At 57.2% G+C, this 19,167-nt stretch overlaps 3 protein-coding genes across 3 annotated transcripts; all 3 read right to left on the bottom strand.

Moving 5' to 3' along the window:
- Positions 1-757: 757 nt before the first annotated feature.
- On the bottom strand, positions 758-3,396 carry LOC132357219 (heat shock transcription factor, X-linked member 3-like). The gene is made up of 3 exons (XM_059910492.1): positions 3,334-3,396; positions 1,775-2,257; positions 758-1,306 (listed from the first exon to the last, which is right to left on the bottom strand). Exons 1-3 carry the CDS (start codon positions 3,394-3,396, stop codon positions 758-760), a joined length of 1,095 nt encoding a protein of 364 aa, XP_059766475.1.
- A 2,857-nt stretch (positions 3,397-6,253) lies between these two features.
- Positions 6,254-7,206, bottom strand: LOC132357612 (melanoma-associated antigen 10-like). The gene is made up of 2 exons (XM_059911226.1): positions 7,063-7,206; positions 6,254-6,913 (listed from the first exon to the last, which is right to left on the bottom strand). The coding sequence occupies exons 1-2, from the start codon at positions 7,204-7,206 to the stop codon at positions 6,254-6,256; spliced, it is 804 nt and encodes a 267-aa protein (XP_059767209.1).
- Positions 7,207-17,721: 10,515 nt separating this feature from the next.
- On the bottom strand, positions 17,722-18,522 carry LOC132357389 (melanoma-associated antigen 10-like). The gene has a single exon (XM_059910802.1). It carries the CDS (start codon positions 18,520-18,522, stop codon positions 17,722-17,724), a length of 801 nt encoding a protein of 266 aa, XP_059766785.1.
- Between the last annotated feature and the right edge of the window lie 645 nt (positions 18,523-19,167).

Below are 19,167 nucleotides of genomic sequence, written 5' to 3'. Positions count from 1 at the left end.
CACTTCACGTCCGAAGACAGGCTCCTAGACACAGCTCTGACGGCCAAGTGAGAAGGGCTGGCGCTCACTTTGTGGAAATCTCTTACTTCTCTGTGGGGTTTGGGGTCATTTGTTAGCAAGCTTTCTAGGGGTTGTTACCTCTGAGGGTGCTGGGCTTCCCCCCAGGTGTCGGCTGGAACGGCCCGTCTCTTCTGAGGCAGACGGCAGTGTGCACGCCTCCCTTGGTGGGTGGGGTGGCCCTCCTTTCCGGCGGGCCTCTTTGGGAGGCCCCTGGATGGTGGGCTGGACACATGCTCAGCTGCGGGTCAGAAACTTCTGGCATCATAGGGGGACCCAGGAGGAAGCCCCTTCTGCTTCAGGATGCATGACTAGTGGAAGGTGACACCCCTGAGGTCAGGAGCCAGGCTGTGCTGCCTCCTGACTGGCAGGCAAGGCCCAGGGGCCAGCCTGTCCTGGGCCGGCCTCAGCGCTCCCTAGCCACGTCCGTGGCTGAGCGTGGGAAATGCTGCTGCTTCAAATGAAAGGGGACGGCGGGGGTCAAAGCCTGCCGGGGGGGCGGGGGGTGGGTTTCCAGCCTCGTCGGGCCCGTCCACTGAGATGTGTGAATAGGACAGACAGTTAGAAAGGACACAAGACTCGCAATTCTCGTTCGATTCTTTATTTACTCCTGTGGACTTTGGCTTTTCTTTATTAGAGACAAAAACAGATTCTTGGTTATGAGATGGGGCTTTTCGTGTGTTCCCAGGGGCCTGCGAGCTCAGGGATCGCAGTTGTCCTTGAACTGTTCTCGGAGAGCCCACCTGCAATCTGAGGAGCCCTCCTGCTCCTCATCCACCTCAGGGACCTCGTTCGGGGACAAGGCAGAAAGGGCCGCCGGCAGGAGGGAGGAACAGCCGTTGTCCACAGGCATCTCCGAGCCATAAGCCGGGTAAACCGTGGGGCTGGCGGGCAGCTCCCTGGCGTCGTCCCTTCCGGCGGTAGCCGGGGGCACAGAAGTGACATTCCAGGGAGTGCCCTCCCCACTCGGGCCTCCCTGCTCACTGGGGGGATGGTTTTCCCTGGCCCGTCCCGCCCCACCGCTCGTAGAGCACATGCTAGAGAACAGCGAAGACTGGGTACCGCTGGGCCCCTGAGCACTTGGGGCTTTCTTCTGGGTGGTGGAGTCGTTGGAATGGATTCGTGGGGAGCTTCTGGTAGCAGCCACTGGCTTCCTTCTCTTTAGGGCTGTTGCTCTGGTCCCGGGCTGAGCAGTTGCTCCCAGGTCGCCTTTTCTCTCAGTGTTCTCGATGAGCAGAGGCTTGTCTCGCTGAAAGTTGGAGTTGCGGTAGATCGGAAATGAAACGAATCACTTTAGCCATTCTGGGAGAAAATACCCATTCCTTCCCACCGCCGCCCCCCACCCCCACCCTGGTCCATCATAATGGTCTTATCTGACTATGGAGAAAAGGTCTCTTTAAGTTCCTGGCAGGTTATTCCGCCCTAGAGTGTGCGCTCCCTAGAGCTCCCCGAGGCGAGCCTCGGTCGAGGAGTTACTGTGGCTACCTGACATCTCGTGGCCTCTCGAGAGGGTCTGTAGGCACACCTGCAGGTTCTCTCTAAGGGGCTGTGGCTGAATGCCACGGGCTCTACCTTCTCATCTTTCCTTAACTACCTTCTCACGTGAAGTAAGTTATTCTCGGAAATGAAACCCGTTCAGCACGCGGCCCATCTGGCCTCCCCGGAATGTGTTCGAATAACAAGAGAACGTGGGCAACGGAAGGGCTTCCTACTTTACCATCAGCCTCTTCTTCCCTGGAGGGCGGCTGGTCATGCGTATTTTGCTGAGCCCGTACAGGTTCAGTTTGCGGATGAAAGTCTTCAAGCTGTCCCTGTTGAAAATCCTGTCTGCGCCTCTGCGGCGAAGAACCTCCCTGCGGAAGAGGTCTTGCCCGATGATCACCGTGTCTCCCTCGTCGTTCCAGCGCGCAGAGGTGAAGGCGGGATCCTCCACCATCCTCCAGAGCTTTCTTGGGAAGGAGAGCTCAAGAATACTCTCGTTGGCCACACCGTTGTTTGGGCCCTGTGGTGGTGGGTTGTCTTGGGAGCCAGGATCTGGGCTCTCGGCTTGGTCACCCTGCTTCTCCGAACTCTCCCTTGAGTCCACATTTGGATCCGGGGACGCACGAGAGGGGACCCGCGTTGCTGGCTCTGCGTCAGCCGATGGGCCCAGCGTGACTGTACACAGCTCGTCGCTACTCTGACTAGCCACGGGGCCAGTCTAGATTGGGAGCATTCTCCACCCGAGACCGTATCACTGAACTCTCAGGGCACAGGTGCCTTGGACCAGAGCGGGGATGCCCAGTAAATACTGTCCGCCAGGTTCTAGAATCTCGGTAGTGGGGCAAACAGCCACTTAAGTCGCAGTCTTCTTTATTGGTCACGTGATGTCACAAAGGCGGTCTGGAGAGGGAGCCCTGGCCAAGTGTGGGGGAGGGGATGGGGACGGGGTGGGGGATCCCCGGCGTCTGTCTTTTTTTCTAAAAGTCTCGAAAAGTATGGTTCAAGTTCCCGGGAAAGCCTCCCGTCTGCCGCCAGGCACCTTGTTTCAAGGGGCCAGGCCCCGGATGGGTTGAGAAACGTGATCCTGTCCCCACTCCCATCCCTTGATGCTGGCTTCCGATTTGCTCAAGGGCCAGGCCCTGGCGAGGCATAGCTTGGCTGCCACTGAGACCACAGGGGTCACGTGGGCCCCTGGCGACTGTCCCTCCCAGAACAAGATGGGGGTCCCTAGTGGGCTGGTTGGCCTAGCCTGAGCCGGTGCCCACCCCCGCCATCCCCCTTCCGGCTCTGGTCGCTTGCAGCTGATCCTGCCAGCTGGTCGGTCCCGCTCAGGCGGGCCCAAACAAAGAGTCCTGATTTCCTGCCTCCCAGGTCAAGCTGTCCCCAGAGTAGGGCTGTGCGTGACCTCACATTCAACTCGAGTGTTCCCCAAGCACCTCAGACACAGCCCTGCCCATGCCGCCGATGCCGCGTGGGAGGGCGTAGCCACGTGCCCTCCGCTGGGCATCGAGCCTCCTTTTGAGCTCTGCCTGCCCCAGACCTCATCCCTGTGCGGATCACAGAGGGATTGTCTTCAGCGTCCCTTTCTTCCCGTAGAAGCCCTTCTCGTGGCCCAAGAGTGCTCACTTTTGGAACACCTGCGTGTGTCCTTTTCCCATCGCCTTCCCAGACCGTCGGATCCAGCCTCCCTGCAGGCTGCCTCGAAAGCCCTGTTTCCTTTCCGCAGTGGGGTGGTTTGGCTTCTGCTGCCCCCGATCCTGGCCTCCCACGTCCACCTTGGGTCTCTGTGGGTACTTGCCCTTCGAAGGACTTGATTCGGGGCTTCAGCGTGTAGCCTGTCCCATTGAAAGCGAGCATTTCACTGGTGCGCTCCCAGGCCAGCCCTGCTCTCCTTCCCCACGCCCGCCCCTGCCCCCCCTCCACCTCCACCCCCGGGGCCCTGTCTCGCTGTTACCTTGAGGATACATAGAATGATTTTGTTTGCTTTCGGCTTAGACGCTTTTGAACGGGCCTAAGTGACACGGACTCACTCTCAAGGAAATTTCCTACTTGCCGACCTAGACGTGACCGGAGGAAGCCCCCGTCCACGTGCATTTGGAAATAGATGAGGGTCTGGGTGTCAGACGCGCCGAAACCCCAATGAGAGTCGTCCGTCTTCACCGCAGGTGGGAGGATAGGATGGTGGGTTTGGCGATGCGCGTTCTCTGGCCGTTGTGGGCGACTTTGTCCTTCATAGCCACTGTGGAGGGGACAGAGTGGCACCTTGGAAAGGCCCGTCTGCGAGGATCCGAGGTCCCTGTCCCAGCTCTGCCACTAAGCAGGGTCATCTGCCCTCTGTGAGCGCCACTGCCCTATTTCTGAAAGGGGAGAGCTAAGAGGGTGTGGAAGAGGACCTCCCGAGGTGCCTTTCAGCCTACGGACTGGCATCCTGGATGGAGCTCCCAGGCCTAGATTCGGGCCTGCTCCCTGGTCTTTGTGCTTCTAAAGTGGTTTACAAAGCACTCTTTCAGGTCAGTTCCTCCTGTAGGGACGTGACCTCGGAGGCTGCGAATTTCGGTGGAGGCCGTCGGTGGCTCCTCGGAAGGGGCCCGAAGGCTGGGGCCTCCTTGGGTGGGCCCGCCTGTGTGGCCTTGCCTGCTGCCCCCCTCCTCGGGCCCTCCCTCGCCCCCTGGGTCCCGTAGGAGCTGCCTCCTTCCTGGTCCCCCTCCCTCCCAGGTGCCAGCCAGGCCCCGGCAGTGGGTTTGTGTGGCACCGTGGGGGTCTTTCTCAGCCGGGTCTCGGGACCCTTCAGTTGGGCAGGCACAAGCCCTGGTGACGTCCAAGGCCTGCCTTTCCCAGCCTCGCCCTGCGGCCCCTGCCCTTGGCTTCCGCGCCCCGATGCCCCCAGCCCAGAGGCCCTCCAGCCGCTCCCCTCCCTCGCTGCCGCCAGGGTCTCGGGGTGTCTGCCAGCGTTCACTTCCCTCCAGTATCTGAGGAGGCTCCTGGAGGGGCCTTGTCCCGGTAGGCACTGGGGCCTTACAGTCAGTCCCAGGCAGTCTCAGTCCCTCCCTGCCCGTGGCTCAGCCATGAGCAGCTCAGCAGGCCGGGCTCCCGTTGGGCAGGAGGGCCCCAGGGCAGGAACAGGGACGGGGCGCCGTCACGCGGGAAGGTGCCGGCACTGGACAGAAATGCCGGCACCTGGAAGTGGCGGATCTCAGCAAACCACAGACCAGCCCCACACTGCCTCTGCTTCTCCTTGGCACCTTCCTTTCTTGGGCCTGCTTTCTGTCAACTGAAAGACACCGTGTAGCACCGAGAAGAGCAATGGGTCGCCAGTCAGGAGGTCGGCCACGGGCCGGGGGTGGGTGGGAGCAGCGTGGGCTCGAGAGGAATTCAGACCAGGGCTCTGGTCCCCACCCCGTCACTTAGCAGCACGTGACCCTGGGGAGATTCCCAAGCCCCGTGGCCTCAGGTTCTTCACCTGTGAAGCGAGTGGGTGTGACGAGCCGTGTCTTGTAGGGTTGCAGGGATGCGCGTGAGCTTCGTGAAGCAGCTCACAGGACCTGGCGTCTGTGGGAACGTTGACGACGGGCAGTTATTTCTCATATTGTTTGGATCACAGACCCTTCCCCTCTCTCCTCTGGCCTTTGGTTGGGCGCTTTCTTGTCCTGGTCATGTCAGAGAATATGCAGCTTCATCACCATCACCTCCCACAGAAGGAAGCCCCGCTTCCCAAAGGCCCAAACTGCCCTGGCTCGTGGCACTTACCCTCCAGGGCTCGCTCCTGGAGCCCCACCGCCTCGTCCCATGTTGACTTGTTCTGTGGGACTTGGGGGACGTCTCACCACCTTCCTCGTGTGACTGCGGCTCCTAGACCATCATTCTAGGTGTGGCTGTGTCCTGCTTTTCCTAGCGTTCCCGCTACTAACACAGGCCCTTCCGGAGAGCAGAGGCTCCGTGAAGGTCTGCAGAATAAATGAACCAGTGAGCAGGGGGCTTATTGACTCAGACCAGTTATCTCCTACTTTCGTAAAAAGCCCATGCAAATCCAACTAAATATAGATATTTTCATTTTATACAATGACAGAAGAAGTTAAAAGATTTAAAATTAACTTTTGCTTTTATTTTTCTATCTCTTTTTCTTTCCTTTTTTTTTTTTTTTTTTTGGCCGCACCATGCGGCTTTTGGGATCTTAGTTCCCCAACCAGGGATCAAACCAGGGACCCCAGCTGGGAAAGTGCTGAGTCCTAACCACTGGACCGCCAAGGAATTCCCAACTTCTGTATTTCTGGACCCCATCAATTTTATTCTTAAGTTCTTTCTGATTTCCAAGAAAATTACTATTCCAATGAAATGTTATCTTGTTTAGGATCACAAAATAAAACGGGAGACTTACAATTTGTTTTACAAACTAGGACAACTTTTGTCCATGAACAATACATGTGTGATCAATGTCATTCACAAACTTAGACACTGAACCTTATTAAGGCTTCTTTTAAATGGAACAATATTTGACAAATTCCTAAAGAAAACAGAGATGAAATTCCATGTCATCATACACAACAGGAACCCAAAGATGCTGCACACCGGGTTCCCCCGACAGGCCCGGGTCCTCACTACTTAGAAGGGTGACCGCTCCCTCTTCAAACTCAGAGAGAAGGATCAGCCTCCCTTCCTGCCCCACGGGAGAAGCTGCTGGACGTGGGCCTGGAAGGAGCCTGGCTTCTGCTCTGGCTCAGGCCCCCTCTTCCTCATCGCTCACACCCTCTGCACACAGGGATGGGAAGGACCTGGGATCCCATCCACTGACCCTGAGCAGATGCTCCAGGACCTGCCACTTGCTGGTCTCCGCGTGGGCCCGGGGACCCCACAGGAACTCGTAGCGGGCGGGGTCACAGTGGGGCACCTGCCGGTACTCCAGGTAGCCCTCCTGCACCCACACTTTGGTGAGCAGCTCCCTGGGCTCCCCGTAAATGCAGTGCTCCCTCCCGGCACACACCCCCATCACGCTAAGTGCTTCCCAGACCTCCTCCTCAGGGGCGTGGTCACCGTACAGGGCGATCAGGCCCAGGAGCATCACCAGGAGGCCGGCCTTGGGCCTCTGCCCATCGCTCAGCACTGCATCACAGGTGAGGCCCAGGGTGGGGACCAGGACGTAGGTGCGCTCGTGGGGGTCCACCTCCTTCACGTCCACGCCAAACACCAGCTGCATGCACTCGCAAGCTTGGCTGAAGACCGAAGGTCTGGGGAACTGGTCCCAGTGGTCTCTGAAGACGATATTCAGCATCTCCGCCTTGGAGGTCAGCTCCTTGGTGCGATACTTGAGGAGCAGGAATGCCACCAGGTCAGCCACCTTCAGTGGTAGTGGGTCTAGGTGCAAGGGATCCGCATCTTCCTGGTCATGCCAGGTGCTCGGCCCCTCCTCGTCTTGGCTGCTGGAGTCATCGTCTTCAGATTGGCTCCACGGAGTGGCGGCCATGGCAGTAGGGGAGGGGCTCTGGGGGGACTGGGTTCCCCAGCATCAGTCCCCTCCTCCAGGGTGACCTGGAACAGGACAGGGTAAGAGGAGGAGGAGGGCGAGGGGGATGCGGCCTCCTCGCCCGCAGCCCCGAACAGCTGCGCCTCCACCGGGCCCTGGGCCTGGACTGGGGCCTGAAGGTCTGCCTCAGGCTGGTGCAGCTCACTCATCTCGACCAGGGGCCTGATGACTGGGGTCGGGCCGCCGACGGGAGTCTGGGCAGGGGTGACAGGTGGGGACCACGGGCCTGTGGGAGAGAGGGGATGTGAGCGGCCTCGGCGGAGAAACGCACCCTGGGCAGCTCTGACGAAGGCCACTTACAGGGCTCGCCTGGAGGGGTGCCCTCGGGCCTCACAGGGGCGCTCCTCCTGGGCGGCCTGTCCCCTGCCAACCTGAAGAAGGAAGCGAGGTGGCTCCTCAGGGTGCAGCCAGCGCAGCCCCAGGTACCGACCGGGGCTGAGAGGGGTGTGGGGAGGTGCGGTGACTTGGGCCTTGTGGGGTCCCCTGTGTTCTGGGAGGGGGAGCCCCTGGGTGCACACTCAGGGCACGCACCTCACCTTGACTCCTGGTGCTGCCTGGGCCTCCTCTGCTCTGTGGCCTGAGGACACGTGCCTCAGACCTGGGCCTTCGCCTCCCGGTTCCTGGAGCCCCTGTAAGAGGAATGGAGGGCGCACCTCGGGTGTAGATTGTGGCACAGCCCTGGGCCCCTCGGTGCTGGTAGGAGGGGTGGGCCGGACTCTGTGAGGTTCCCACTGTCCTGGCGTGGGTGGCCCCCTGTGTGCTCACTCAGGGCAGGGCCTCCCCTTCCCCCTGGCAGGGCCTGGGCCCTCTGTCTGCTGTCCTGAGGCAAAATTCTCAAGACACATTCCCTGCGCTGAAAAGAAGGGCGTGAGGACCTCCACATCTGGCCATGGTGCCCAGGGGCTAACAGGGCTCACAAGGGACAACCAAACGCCATGGGGTCCATCTGCGCTGGGACGATGGGCGGTCGGCTCAGTCTCCACCTTGACACCCTGCAGGGCCTGGGACAGCTCCCTCTGCTGACTGTGACTCATCTCCTTCAGCCAAGGCCTCACCTCCATAAGACACCAGAAGAGGAAGTGAGGGGCAATGTACCCACCTATTCTGGGACACCCAGGGGTGACAAAAGGGGCAGGGCCGGCTGGGCTCCAAGTACTCTGTGAGAAGGGGTCTCCCCAGTGCTCACGATGCCCCCTGCCAGGGCCTGAGGCCAGTCCCATGGAGCAAGGCCCTCTGGCAGAGACCAGTCGTCTGGATGAGGAGGCTGGCGTGCGGGCCCCACGGGGGTTTCCAGGGCTGGCAGGACGGATTCCTGTGGGCCCCCTCTTTGTGGTGAGGGTGTTGGTCCCCTCACCCCTCCCTCAGGGTCTTCACCTTGACTCCTGGCGGCTCCGGGGCTCCTCCCGCTGCTGAGCAGATGTGCTCCCTAGATGCCCCGATGCCATCCTCCCACGCCGGGTCCCCCCTCCCCAGCATGCTGCCCCGCCCCCACGCAGGGCCCCCTCTGTTCTGGAAGGCTGCGTTCTCAGTCCGGGCCCAGGACCCTCGGCCCTATTCCCGTGGAGCCTGGCCCTGCTGACCGATTCCCCCTGAAGCCTGAGCTGCTCAGCAGCCCCCAAGCACGGGGCAGCAGGAAGGCGCGTCACCCTGGCCTCCCTGCCCGGGCTCCCGCGGGGGACAGGGGACAGCCGGGCCCCTGGGGTCACTGTTCTCAGGGAGTTGGGGACCTACAGCTCTCCACGAGGGCGGATGGGGCCTTTCCCACCCTGGCTCATCCTGGGGCGCCTCAGACCCAGGCCCTCCCCACACCCCCGGGCCTGAGTCTCCTGATCCCTCAACCCAGACCCTCACCGGGTCCAACCTGCAAGGCTGCCCTTCGGGGGCGGCACCTGGAGCCAAAAGCCCAGGCCCCAGGGGCACAGCAGGGGGGGAGAGAGACCCCAGGGTTCTGGAGTCCAAGTGCCGACCCTCCCTCAGGGTCTCCAAATAATGTCCCTGCAGGTCCTGGGCGGGTCCGTCTTCATCCAGAGACGCCGCTGCTCACACCAGCTCCCCATTCTCTCTAAGTCCCGGATGCAGAAGTTGGGACACACCTCGTGTGCTCTTCCCACCCAGGGCCTCCCAGGCCTGGCAGCAGGGGCGGGGTTCAGTGGGATCCCCTAAGCGCTCCCTCAGGGTGCTCACTCTCACTGTGGGCTCACGTGACTCTCCCCGCTGCCCCCCTGTGACCCCGCCACTCACACCAGGTGCCCAGTCTCTGTGGGACCCGGATGAGGAAGTCAGGATAGGCTGCCACCTGCTCATCACGCCACAGGGCTTCCACAGCGGAGGGCAGCGACGGATTTCTCCAGGACACACCACACTCCACCCACGTTCTCGGGTCCAGTATCCCCTCAGCCCTCCCTCAGGGTCCTCACCTTGACTCACGGGTAGGACCTGGGATTCTCCCCTCCCCCCAGCGGAGGCCCCGTCTCTGATCCCAGGACCCCAGTCTCTCTGAGACCCAGATGTCAGGAGGTGCTGCACGTGCTCATCCCACCCTATGGCCTCCAACGGCCAAGTCTGTTCTGGGGTCCAGGTTCCCCTCAGTCCTCCCTCAGTGCTCTCAACTTGACTCCACGCAGGACCTGGGATTCTCTCCTGTGCCCACCAGACACCCCGCCCCTTACACCCCCTCCCCAGCGTCTCTGAGTCCCGGATGTCAGGAAGTGCTGTCCGTGCTCATCCCGCCGTATGGCCTCCCAGGGCCCACTCTGTTCTGGGGTCCATGTTCCCCTCAGTCCTCCCTCAGGGCCCTCAACTTGACTCCTCGCAGGACCTGGGATTCTCTCCTGTGCCCACCAGACACCTCGGCCCTTACACCCCCTCCCCAGCCTCTCTGACACCCCGCCCCTTACACCCCCTCCCCAGCCTCTCTGAGACCCCGCCCCTTACACCCCCTCCCCAGCCTCTCTGAGACCCGGATGTCAGGAGGTGCTGCATGTGCTCATCCCGCCCTATTGCCTCCCAGGGCCCATTCTGTTCTGGGGTCCAGGTTCCCCTCAGTCTTCCCTCAGTGCTCTCAACTTGACTCCACGCAGGACCTGGGATTCTCTCCCGTGCCCACCAGACACCCCGCCCCTTACACCCCCTCCCCAGTCTCTCTGAGTCCCCGCCCCTTACACCCCCTCCCCAGCCTGAGTCCCCGCCCCTTACACCCCCTCCCCAGCGTCTCTGAGACCCGGATGTCAGGAGCTGCTGCACGTGCTCATCCCGCCCTATGGCCTCCCAGGCCCCACTCTGTTCTGGGGTCCATGTTCCCCTCAGTCCTCCCTCAGGGCCCTCAGCTTGACTCCTCGCAGGACCTGGGATGCTCTCCTGTGCCCGCCTAAGACCCCGCCCCTTACACCCCCTCCCCAGTCTCTCTGAGACCCCACCTCTTACACCCCCTCCCCAGCCTCTCTGAGACCCCGCCCCTTACACCCCTTCCCCAGCCTTTCTGAGTCCAGGATGTCAGGAAGTGCTGCAAGAGCTCATCTCACACTTTGGCCTTCCAGGGCCGACTTTGTTCTGGGGTCCAGGGTCCCGTCAGTCTTCCCTCAGGGTCCTCCGTTTCTGTCCTGCTAGGCCCTAGGCTTCTCATCTGCCCACCTGAGGCGCCACCCCTCACCACAAGTCCCCAGTCTCTGTGGGACCCGGATGTTGAAGTCCGGACGTGTGCTCATGCCGCCCCAGGGCCTCCCAGGGCTGAAGGCAGGGACAACCCACCTTCCAACCGTGATCTGGGTCCCAGGAGCCCCGCAGTCCTCCCGCTGCTCCTCACTTTGGCTCCCCTCAGGAGCCAAGGTGAGAGATACATTTTATTTCCGTCTATATCTATATATCTGTTTTCTATCTATATATCTATATCTATATAGATATATTCTATATCTACATATAGATAGATATAGTTTCTTTCATTCTCCCTCCTATAGTTTTCTAGGATTTATTATGGGAACAGAAGACAGAAGCTCAAAACTGACTGTCATCTTGGCAGATAAAGTTACAGCACTAATTCTGTAAATCTATAAACAAGGAGGACCGACATGGTCGCCGTATACCGTTTCCCATCATTGGGTATGCTATGCTGCTTTTTTATTTAGGAACCCTTGAACCTGAGTCTTCCAGTAAACTTGTATAATGTCTCCATAAAGACCTTGTCTACATATTTGTTAGGCGTCTTCTTAGGTAACTTTTAAAATTTATTGCCGTTTTAAAATGAGGCATTTTCTAATACATGTTCTAAATAGTTATTGCTCTTGCACGGCAAGGCTCTTGATTTGGCGGTGGTGACCTTCCATCCTCTATTTTTCTGAAGTCCCTTATTCATTTGAGTATTCCATGGGCACCTTCCTTTGAATTTGCGAGATAGTTGATCATGTGGTAACACGAAATACTAGTTCTTTTCCGTTTACGTATTTCTTCTTTATTTTGAGATCCATAGCTCTGGCTTCCTATTGCAGTGCAGCTTCAAAAATTAGAGGTGATAAAATATTTCTAGGACTTGTCCCTCACAAGAATGCTTCTAACATTTCACATTACTGTATGTTTAAATATGTGTGGATGTATGTATGCATACATACACAAGCGTATATATATATGCTGTATGTTTATGTGTATGTACGTATGGGGTGTGTGTGTGTGTGTGTATATATATATATATATATAGTTTCTGTACATATGGTTATTTTAAGTTGCTGATTTCTTAAATTCAAATGCATTTTTCACAACACTGCCTTGTACTTCCTCCCCCATGCTTAACGGTTTGGATATCATATATCCTTTTGCTTTGCATATCCCTCATCTACTTTTTGGGGATACAGATGATTTTACTACTTCTGTCATGTGCCCTTCCTGCACGCTTCCTCTACGTTTACTGTACATTTGTTTGAACAATGACATTTTCCCTCGTAATTTTCATATTTCCAACTGTGGCCTTTTCTTTACAGCTTCGAGAAGTCCCTTTAAAATTTCTTGAAAAGCTGGTTTCATGGTGCTGCACTCCTTTAGTTGTGCTTTTCTGCAGAACTTTTGATCACTCCTTCACATGTGAACAATAGGCTTTCGGGGTAGAGCATTCTTGGGTGTAGGTTTTTTCCTTTCAGCGTTTTTGAAATATGGTGCCACTCCCTTTGGCCTGCAGCATTTCTGCTGAGAAGGCAGCTGATGGCCTAATGGAATTTCCCTTGTCAGTAACTTATTGCTTTTCCCTTGATGCTTTAATATTCCCTCTTTATCTTTAATTTTGGCCATTTGAATTACAGTGGGTCTGGATGTGGTCCTCTGTGGGTTGATCCTGCTTGGGACTCTGGCTGCTTCCTGGACCTGGATGTCTGTTTCCTTTCCCAGGATAGGCAAATTTTCAGCTATTTCATGTTCCATTATGTTCTCTGACCCTTTCTCTCTCTCTTCTCCTTCTGGGACCCCTATAATGCAACTGTTAGTGTGTTGGATGTTGTCTCAGAGGTCTCTTAAACTGTCCTCATTTTTTAAAATTCTTTTTTCTTTTATCTGTTCAGCTTGAGTGATTTCCACTACTCTGCCTTCCAGTTGGGTGACGTGTTCCTCGGCATCATCTAATATGCTCTTGGTACCTTCTAGTGTATTTTTCATTTCAGCTCTTGTATTCTTCAGCTCTGTATGGCTCTTTGTTATATTTTCTAACACTTTGTTAAGCGTCTCGCTGTGTTCATCCATTCTTCTCCCAAATTCTCTCAGCATCTTTATGATCATTACCTTGCACTCTTTATTGTGTAGATTGCTTTCTCCATTTCACTTGGTCCTTCTTCTGGGGTTTTATCTTATTCCTTCATTTGGACCATATTCCTCTCTCCCCCCACCCCCATTTTCCCTAATTCTCTCTTTTTACTCTTCTGTATTTGGCAGGCTGGTTATATCTCTTGGTCTAGGAGGAGTGGTGTCTTGAAGGAGACGACCTATGCATCCCAGCAGTCCACTGCCCTTTTGTCACCAGAGCTCTATGCTCTCGTGTTGCCCCCCTATGGGGACCGCGTGGTCCCTTCTGCTGTGGCAGGCTGACTGGCGTGGGCAGCCTGGTAGGCATGGCTGGCCCCTGGTCTGCTTGGTTGCCGGGCCTTGCCTTGTGCAGAGGCTGCTGATCACTGGTGGCCGGGGCTGGGGCAGGAGGTGTCTGGCTGCTGAGACCTGGCTGGTCCCAGGCCTGGTGCTGGCCCACTGGTGGGTGGAGCAGTGTTCTGGGATGGGGGGTTACAGGGCCAAGGGTTCTCAAATCTAGTGTCAGCCTGCTGTTGGCTGGGGCTCTTTCGTGACATAGCTGGTGGCGGGGTCCAGGGTGCCCTGAAGCAGGTGTTGGCCTGCTGGTCTGGAAATCCAGGGCCTAGGGGGTCCCAGGTCTGCTGCTGGCCTGCTGGGGGGTGGGCTTAGATCTGACATGGCAGGCTGCAGGGCTACAGTGGTCCTGGGGCTGGTTCCTGCTCCCTGGTGCGTACAGCCCGATCCTGGGGCTAGTGTCAGACCACTGGTGGATGGAGCTGTTTCCTGGGGTCTCTGGTTACAGAGCCTGGCGTGCTGGAAGAGGTGCCAGCCGGCTGGTAGGCAGACCAGAAGGGCCCAGGGTCTCTGGCTGCCGAGCCCTGGGGTTGCTGAAGTTGGTGTCGGCCTGCTGGTGGATGGGGCAGGGTCTGGACAGCTGGCTGCAGGGCGGAGGGTCCTGGGGCTTGTTCGCCCACACAGGTGGCTGGAGCAACCTCCTGGGCGCTCTGGTGGCAGGCCAGGTCCTGGTAGGCTGGGGCTCAGAGGGTCCTAAAGCAGCTGGCCTGCTGGTGGTGGAGCTGTGCCCATGCTCACCTAGCAGCTTGGCCTGAGGCTTCCCAGTCCTGATGCCAACAGGCTGGTGGGCATGGCTGAGTCCCCTTGCCAATAAGCTAGAGGGAGGCCTCCAAAATGGCACTTGCCAGCAGGAGCGTCCTTGTGCTACAACGAGTGCCTCCACATGGCTGCCACCAGTATCCATGCCCCAGGGTCAGCTCCAGCCACTTACTTCCTCCGCAGGAGGCTATCTGTGATGAGCAGGTGGGTCTGACGGAGACTCTCAAATTACTGCTTCTGCACAGGATCTTGGAGCAGGTGAGATTTGGTGTGCGTACTTTAAGAGGGGAGTTTCTACTTCCTACCGCTGTCTGGCTCTCGTGAAAGTAAGACTCGCTCACCTTAAAAGCCAAATGTTCTCTGAGCATGCGGTCCCGGTGCATGACCTCCAGGCTAAGGTGCCCAGTGTGGGGCTCAGACCCCTCGCTTCTGGGGGAGAATATCTGCAATGATAACTATCCTACCGTTTCTCTGTTGCCCACCCAAAGATATGGGTCTTGACTATACCATGAGTCTGATCGTCCTACCCATCTTGTTGTGCTTTTGTCTCTATATGGTAGTTAGATATATATGTAGATAGATAGATATACGAGTACTATATTATGTTTATCACAGAGACTAAGGCAGAATCCTCAATGTTGTACCATTCCTAAAGGAAATCAATGGACCACTTATGGTTAGTTGATTACAACATCTCACTTCCATCCTTGAAGGGGGAGAGGGTCATCTTGACTGCAATGTGTATCACACATTCTAGATGTGGGTTTGACTTTCCTTCTTACGGTGCCTCGTCTGGTGCCACTAACTGAGGGCTTAGAGAAGGCAGGATGGACTGACACAGGATATTTCACAGGACCACCCGGGACTCGTACAGCAAGCGAGGGGTTCGGAGGGCACGTGGCTGTGAGACGCAAAGCCACAATGTCAGCCCACACCTTCCCGAAGCTGCGGGTCTTCTGGAGCAGTGGAATGGCCTCGACAAAGCACACAGGAGGTGTACGTTTGGAGATGAGAGCCCATGATGATGGGGTGTCATCCTCCAGGTTATCAGACACAATCGACATCTGTCGTCGTTGTTCTACCACTAGATGGGATACGTGGTCCTTGAACCAGAGGGTAGAGTGACCCCACTTGCCGTCACTCCCACTGGCCCACACGGGAAGCTGTGCTTCCTGTCCCCTAAGTTTAGGGTCTGTAGTTCCACACCTGGGCTGTCCAGCCATTAGGCACATCTAGCTATTGACATTTAACTTTAAAGTGTTTTAAGGTAGAAGTCCAGGCCCTGGGACACACTAACCACGTGTCAGTACTCAACAGCAGCCTCATGTGGCTACTGGTGCCCTATTGACAGGGCTGGCAGGACCTATGGTTCCCAAAGTGAGAATGCTTTCCCCAGGAGACACGATAAGGGTCCTCCTGACCTATAAGCCGTGGTTCCCACCTGGGCACTGTGGGCTCCTCTCCCGAGAGGCTCAGGTGCCAGTTCCCCATCCCCGAGTCTGCTCTCCACCTGGCCAGGCCCTACCGCGTGGGGAAGGGAAGGGGACAGAAGGCTTGTCCCCGGAAGGAGGCTAGTGGTGAGAGGAGTGCAGGGTCCTCATGGGGTTCTCACTTGCAGCTCAGCTCCAGGCTCCTAGGCTGCATCCCTGCCCCCTGCTCCCAGGGATCTCGGCCCCTCCTGGGTCCCTCTGGATGTACCACCCCTAGGACACCTTCTGCACTGCCCACAATCCACAATTTTTCCGCACCAATGTATTATTTTTATTTAAGTGGAAAGTTTCTTCTGTCTTTGTATTTAAAACAGTGATTTAAACACCATCTTATTTTAAAATATTTGTAGGTTTACATAAAGGATCCCAGATTCCCTGCAGGCAGCTGCCAGGAAGCAGAGGAAGACAACATATGGGCCAGGACTTGGAGTGAGTCTCTCCCCTGCAATGCTGTGTACTAGGTGCTCAAAAAGAGCAGCTGCTATAACTTTGCGTTGAAAAAAAATTCCGTTCATTAGGTGGAGGAGCTTCCGACAAAGCCAAATGTGCCTTGAATCTGCAACTACTTCTAGTCACTACTCTGTGATGGGTACTTTCTAATACAAGATCCCATTTACTTTCCAAGGCTCTTGTGACTGTCAACAGGGAGGGCTCCCCCTATTCCCTCCAGAGCACCTCCTGCCCTTCCCTCTGCAATCAAGCCTGTAGTCTCAGCAGGCTGAGGATGTGCCCCTTCCTCCTCATGCAAGGACACATCTCAGCCTGGGAGTCTCAGCTGCCACCACACGATGGAACGTGCCTGAGCACCTGCACGGGTGCCCTTGGGCACCCGGACAGCCACGACCTTCCTGTGGGGCAAGGACCAGACACCAGACTGTGGGAGGAGGGCTAGTTAGTTTCCTTGGTAACATCCCGCTAGGATATCCACAGGAGCCATCCTTCACCTCCAAGGAGGATTCTGAGATGTGTGGAATTCAGCTTCACTCGGTGTTTTTGCCGCCATGGTTTCTATGACCATTCCTCATCTAAGGCTTTGGGGTCTGACCACCTAGGAAAGCTGATCCATCAGTTTAAGTGTCCAGCAGCCACTTTCAAAGAAGACTCCCCATTAAAATCCTACCAACAATTCGGGGGTGGTTACCAAAGCTGCTTCAACTGTATACCCCAAGGCTGAGTAAATTGTGAGCCAAACCAAACTCCACTCACCCCTCCCCATTTGGAAGATGTTGAGCGTATTTAGGCGCAGGCAGAATAACCAGGACTCTGAGGGTCTCTGCCCAAAGTGCACCTTCTCTTCCTGCCCCAGAAGATTTATCCACGACAGAAGAGGAACTTCTAATTTGCATGTCCCATTTCAGATTTTCTTCTCACCCCTAAGATGCCCTCTACACGCCTGCTGCTGCCACCACCCAGCTTCATCACCATCACCTCCCACAGAAGGAATCCCCACTTCCCAAAGGCCCAAACTGCCCTGGCTCGGGGCACTTACCCTCCAGGGCTCGCTCCTGGAGCCCCACTGCCTCGTCCCATGTTGACTTGTTCTGTGGGACTTTTGGGGACGTCTCACCACCTTCCTCATGTGACTGCGGCTCCTAGATCATCACTCTAGGTGTGGGTGTGTCCTGCTTTTCCTAGCGTTCCCGCTACTAACACAGGCCCTTCCAGAGAGCAGAGGCTCCGTGGAGGTCTGCGGAATAAACAAGCCAGTGAGCAGGGGCCTTATTGACTCAGATTAATTTTCAGCTATTTCTTAAGTAAACCATGCTAATCTGATATTTACATATACATATATGTATGCATATTGGTTTTGGAAAATGACAGATGAGAAGGCACAAGTAGTAAGAATTCACTAACTTGTACTTTTATTTCTCTTTTTCTTGACCTCATCAATTGTATTCGAAAGTTCTTTTATATTTCTAAGAGATTCATATTCCAATGCCATGTTATCTTGTTCAGGATCACAAAATAACATGGGAATCTTACAGTTTGCTTTACACAATAGCAAAACTCTTGTCGTTGAACACAATTAGTGCAAATACATGTGTGATCAATATCATTCATAAACTTAGATACCGAAGCTTATTAAGCCTTCTTTTAAAATGAACAATATTTAACAAATTCCTAAAGAAAACAGAGATGAAATTCCATGTCAACATACACAACAGGAACCCAAATATGCTGCACACCGGGTTCCCCCGACAGGCCCGGGCCCTCTTCAAACTCCGAGCGAAGGATCAGCCTCCCTTCCTGCCCCACAGGAGAAGCTGCTGGACGTGGGCCTGGAAGGAGCCTGGCTGCTGCTCTGGCTCAGGCCCCCTCTTCCTCATCGCTCACACCCTCTGCACACAGGGATGGGAGGGACCTGGGATCCCATCCACTGACCCTGAGCAGATGCTCCAGGACCTGCCACTTGCTGGTCTCCGCGTGGGCCCGGGGACCCCACAGGAACTCGTAGCGGGCGGGGTCGCTGTGGGGCACCTGCCGGTACTCCAGGTAGCCCTCCTGCACCCACACTTTAGTGAGCAGCTCCCTGGGCTCCCCGTAGATGCAGTGCTCCCTCCCTGCACACACCCCCATCACGCTAAGTGCTTCCCAGACCTCCTCCTCAGGGGCGCGGTCACCGTACAGGGCGATCAGGCCCAGGAGCATCACCAGGAGGCCGGCCTTGGGCATGCTCTGCCCGTCGCTCAGCACTGCATCACAGGTGAGGCCCAGGGTGGGGACCAGGACGTAGGTGCACTCGCGGGGGTCCACCTCCTTCACGTCCACGCCAAACACCAGCTGCATGCACTTGGAGGCTCGGCTGAAGACCACGGGGAAGTGGTCCTGATGGTCACAGAGGACCATATTCAGCATCTCCGCCTTGGAGATCGGCTCCTTGGTGCGATACTTGAGGAGCAGGAACGCCACCAGGTGAGACTTCAGCACAGTAAGTGCCTCCTGGGGCAAGGACTCGGCACAGGCGGAGAAGGAGGGGGCGACGGGGGAGGAGGAGGACGAGGGGGATGCGGCCTCCTCGCCCGCAGCCCCGAACAGCTGCGCCTCCACCGGGCCCTGGGCCTGGACTGGGGCCTGAAGGTCTGCCTCAGGCTGGCGCAGCTCGCTCATCTCGACCAGGGGCCTGATGACTGGGGTCGGGCCGCCGACGGGAGTCTGGGCAGGGGTGACAGATACGGACCACGGACCTGGGGGAGAAAGGGGGTGTGAGCGGCCTCGGCGGAGAAACGCACCCTGGGCAGCTCTGACGAAGGCCACTTACAGGGCTCGCCTGGAGGGGTGCCCTCGGGCCTCACAGGGGCGCTCCTCCTGGGCGGCCTGTCCCCTGCCAACCTGAAGAAGGAAGCGAGGTGGCTCCTCAGGGTGCAGCCAGCGCAGCCCCAGGTACCGACCGGGGCTGAGAGGGGTGTGGGGAGGTGCGGTGACTTGGGCCTTGTGGGGTCCCCTGTGTTCTGGGAGGGGGAGCCCCTGGGTGCACACTCAGGGCGCGCACCTCACCTTGACTCCTGGCGCTGCCTGGGCCTCCTCTGCTCTGTGGCCTGAGGACACGTGCCTCAGACCTGGGCCTTCGCCTCCCGGTTCTTGGAGCCCCTGTAAGAGGAATGGAGGGGGCACCTCGGGTGTAGATTGTGGCACAGCCCTGGGCCCCTCGATGCTGGTAGGAGGGGTGGGCCGGACTCTGTGGGCCCCCCATTGTTCCGGAGATTGGGCCCCCCCAGTCCTCTCCCGGGGTCCACACCTTGACCCCGGCAGATC

The sequence above is a fragment of the Balaenoptera ricei genome, chromosome X, assembly GCF_028023285.1.
Source record: "Balaenoptera ricei isolate mBalRic1 chromosome X, mBalRic1.hap2, whole genome shotgun sequence".
NCBI lineage: Eukaryota > Metazoa > Chordata > Mammalia > Artiodactyla > Balaenopteridae > Balaenoptera > Balaenoptera ricei.
Note: the sequence above shows the minus strand (reverse complement) of the source record. Positions and strands in the feature narration are given on the sequence as shown.

Bases quoted from the DNA above. Each gene is read 5' to 3' on its own strand.
- LOC132357219 (XM_059910492.1), bottom strand. From the start codon at position 3,396: ATGCTCGCTTTCAATGGGACAGGCTACACGCTGAAGCCCCGAATCAAG. The intron at 2,258-3,333 runs GTACCCACAGAG...CTCCCAATCTAG, and splicing joins TCAAGTCCTTCGAAGGGCAA to ACTGGCCCCGTGGCTAGTCA. The intron at 1,307-1,774 runs GTAAAGTAGGAA...TCCAACTTTCAG, and splicing joins CAGGGAAGAAGAGGCTGATG to CGAGACAAGCCTCTGCTCAT.
- LOC132357612 (XM_059911226.1), bottom strand. From the start codon at position 7,206: ATGAGTGAGCTGCACCAGCCTGAGGCAGACCTTCAGGCCCCAGTCCAG. The intron at 6,914-7,062 runs GTCACCCTGGAG...TGGCATGACCAG, and splicing joins CTTACCCTGTCCTGTTCCAG to GAAGATGCGGATCCCTTGCA.
- LOC132357389 (XM_059910802.1), bottom strand. From the start codon at position 18,522: ATGAGCGAGCTGCGCCAGCCTGAGGCAGACCTTCAGGCCCCAGTCCAG.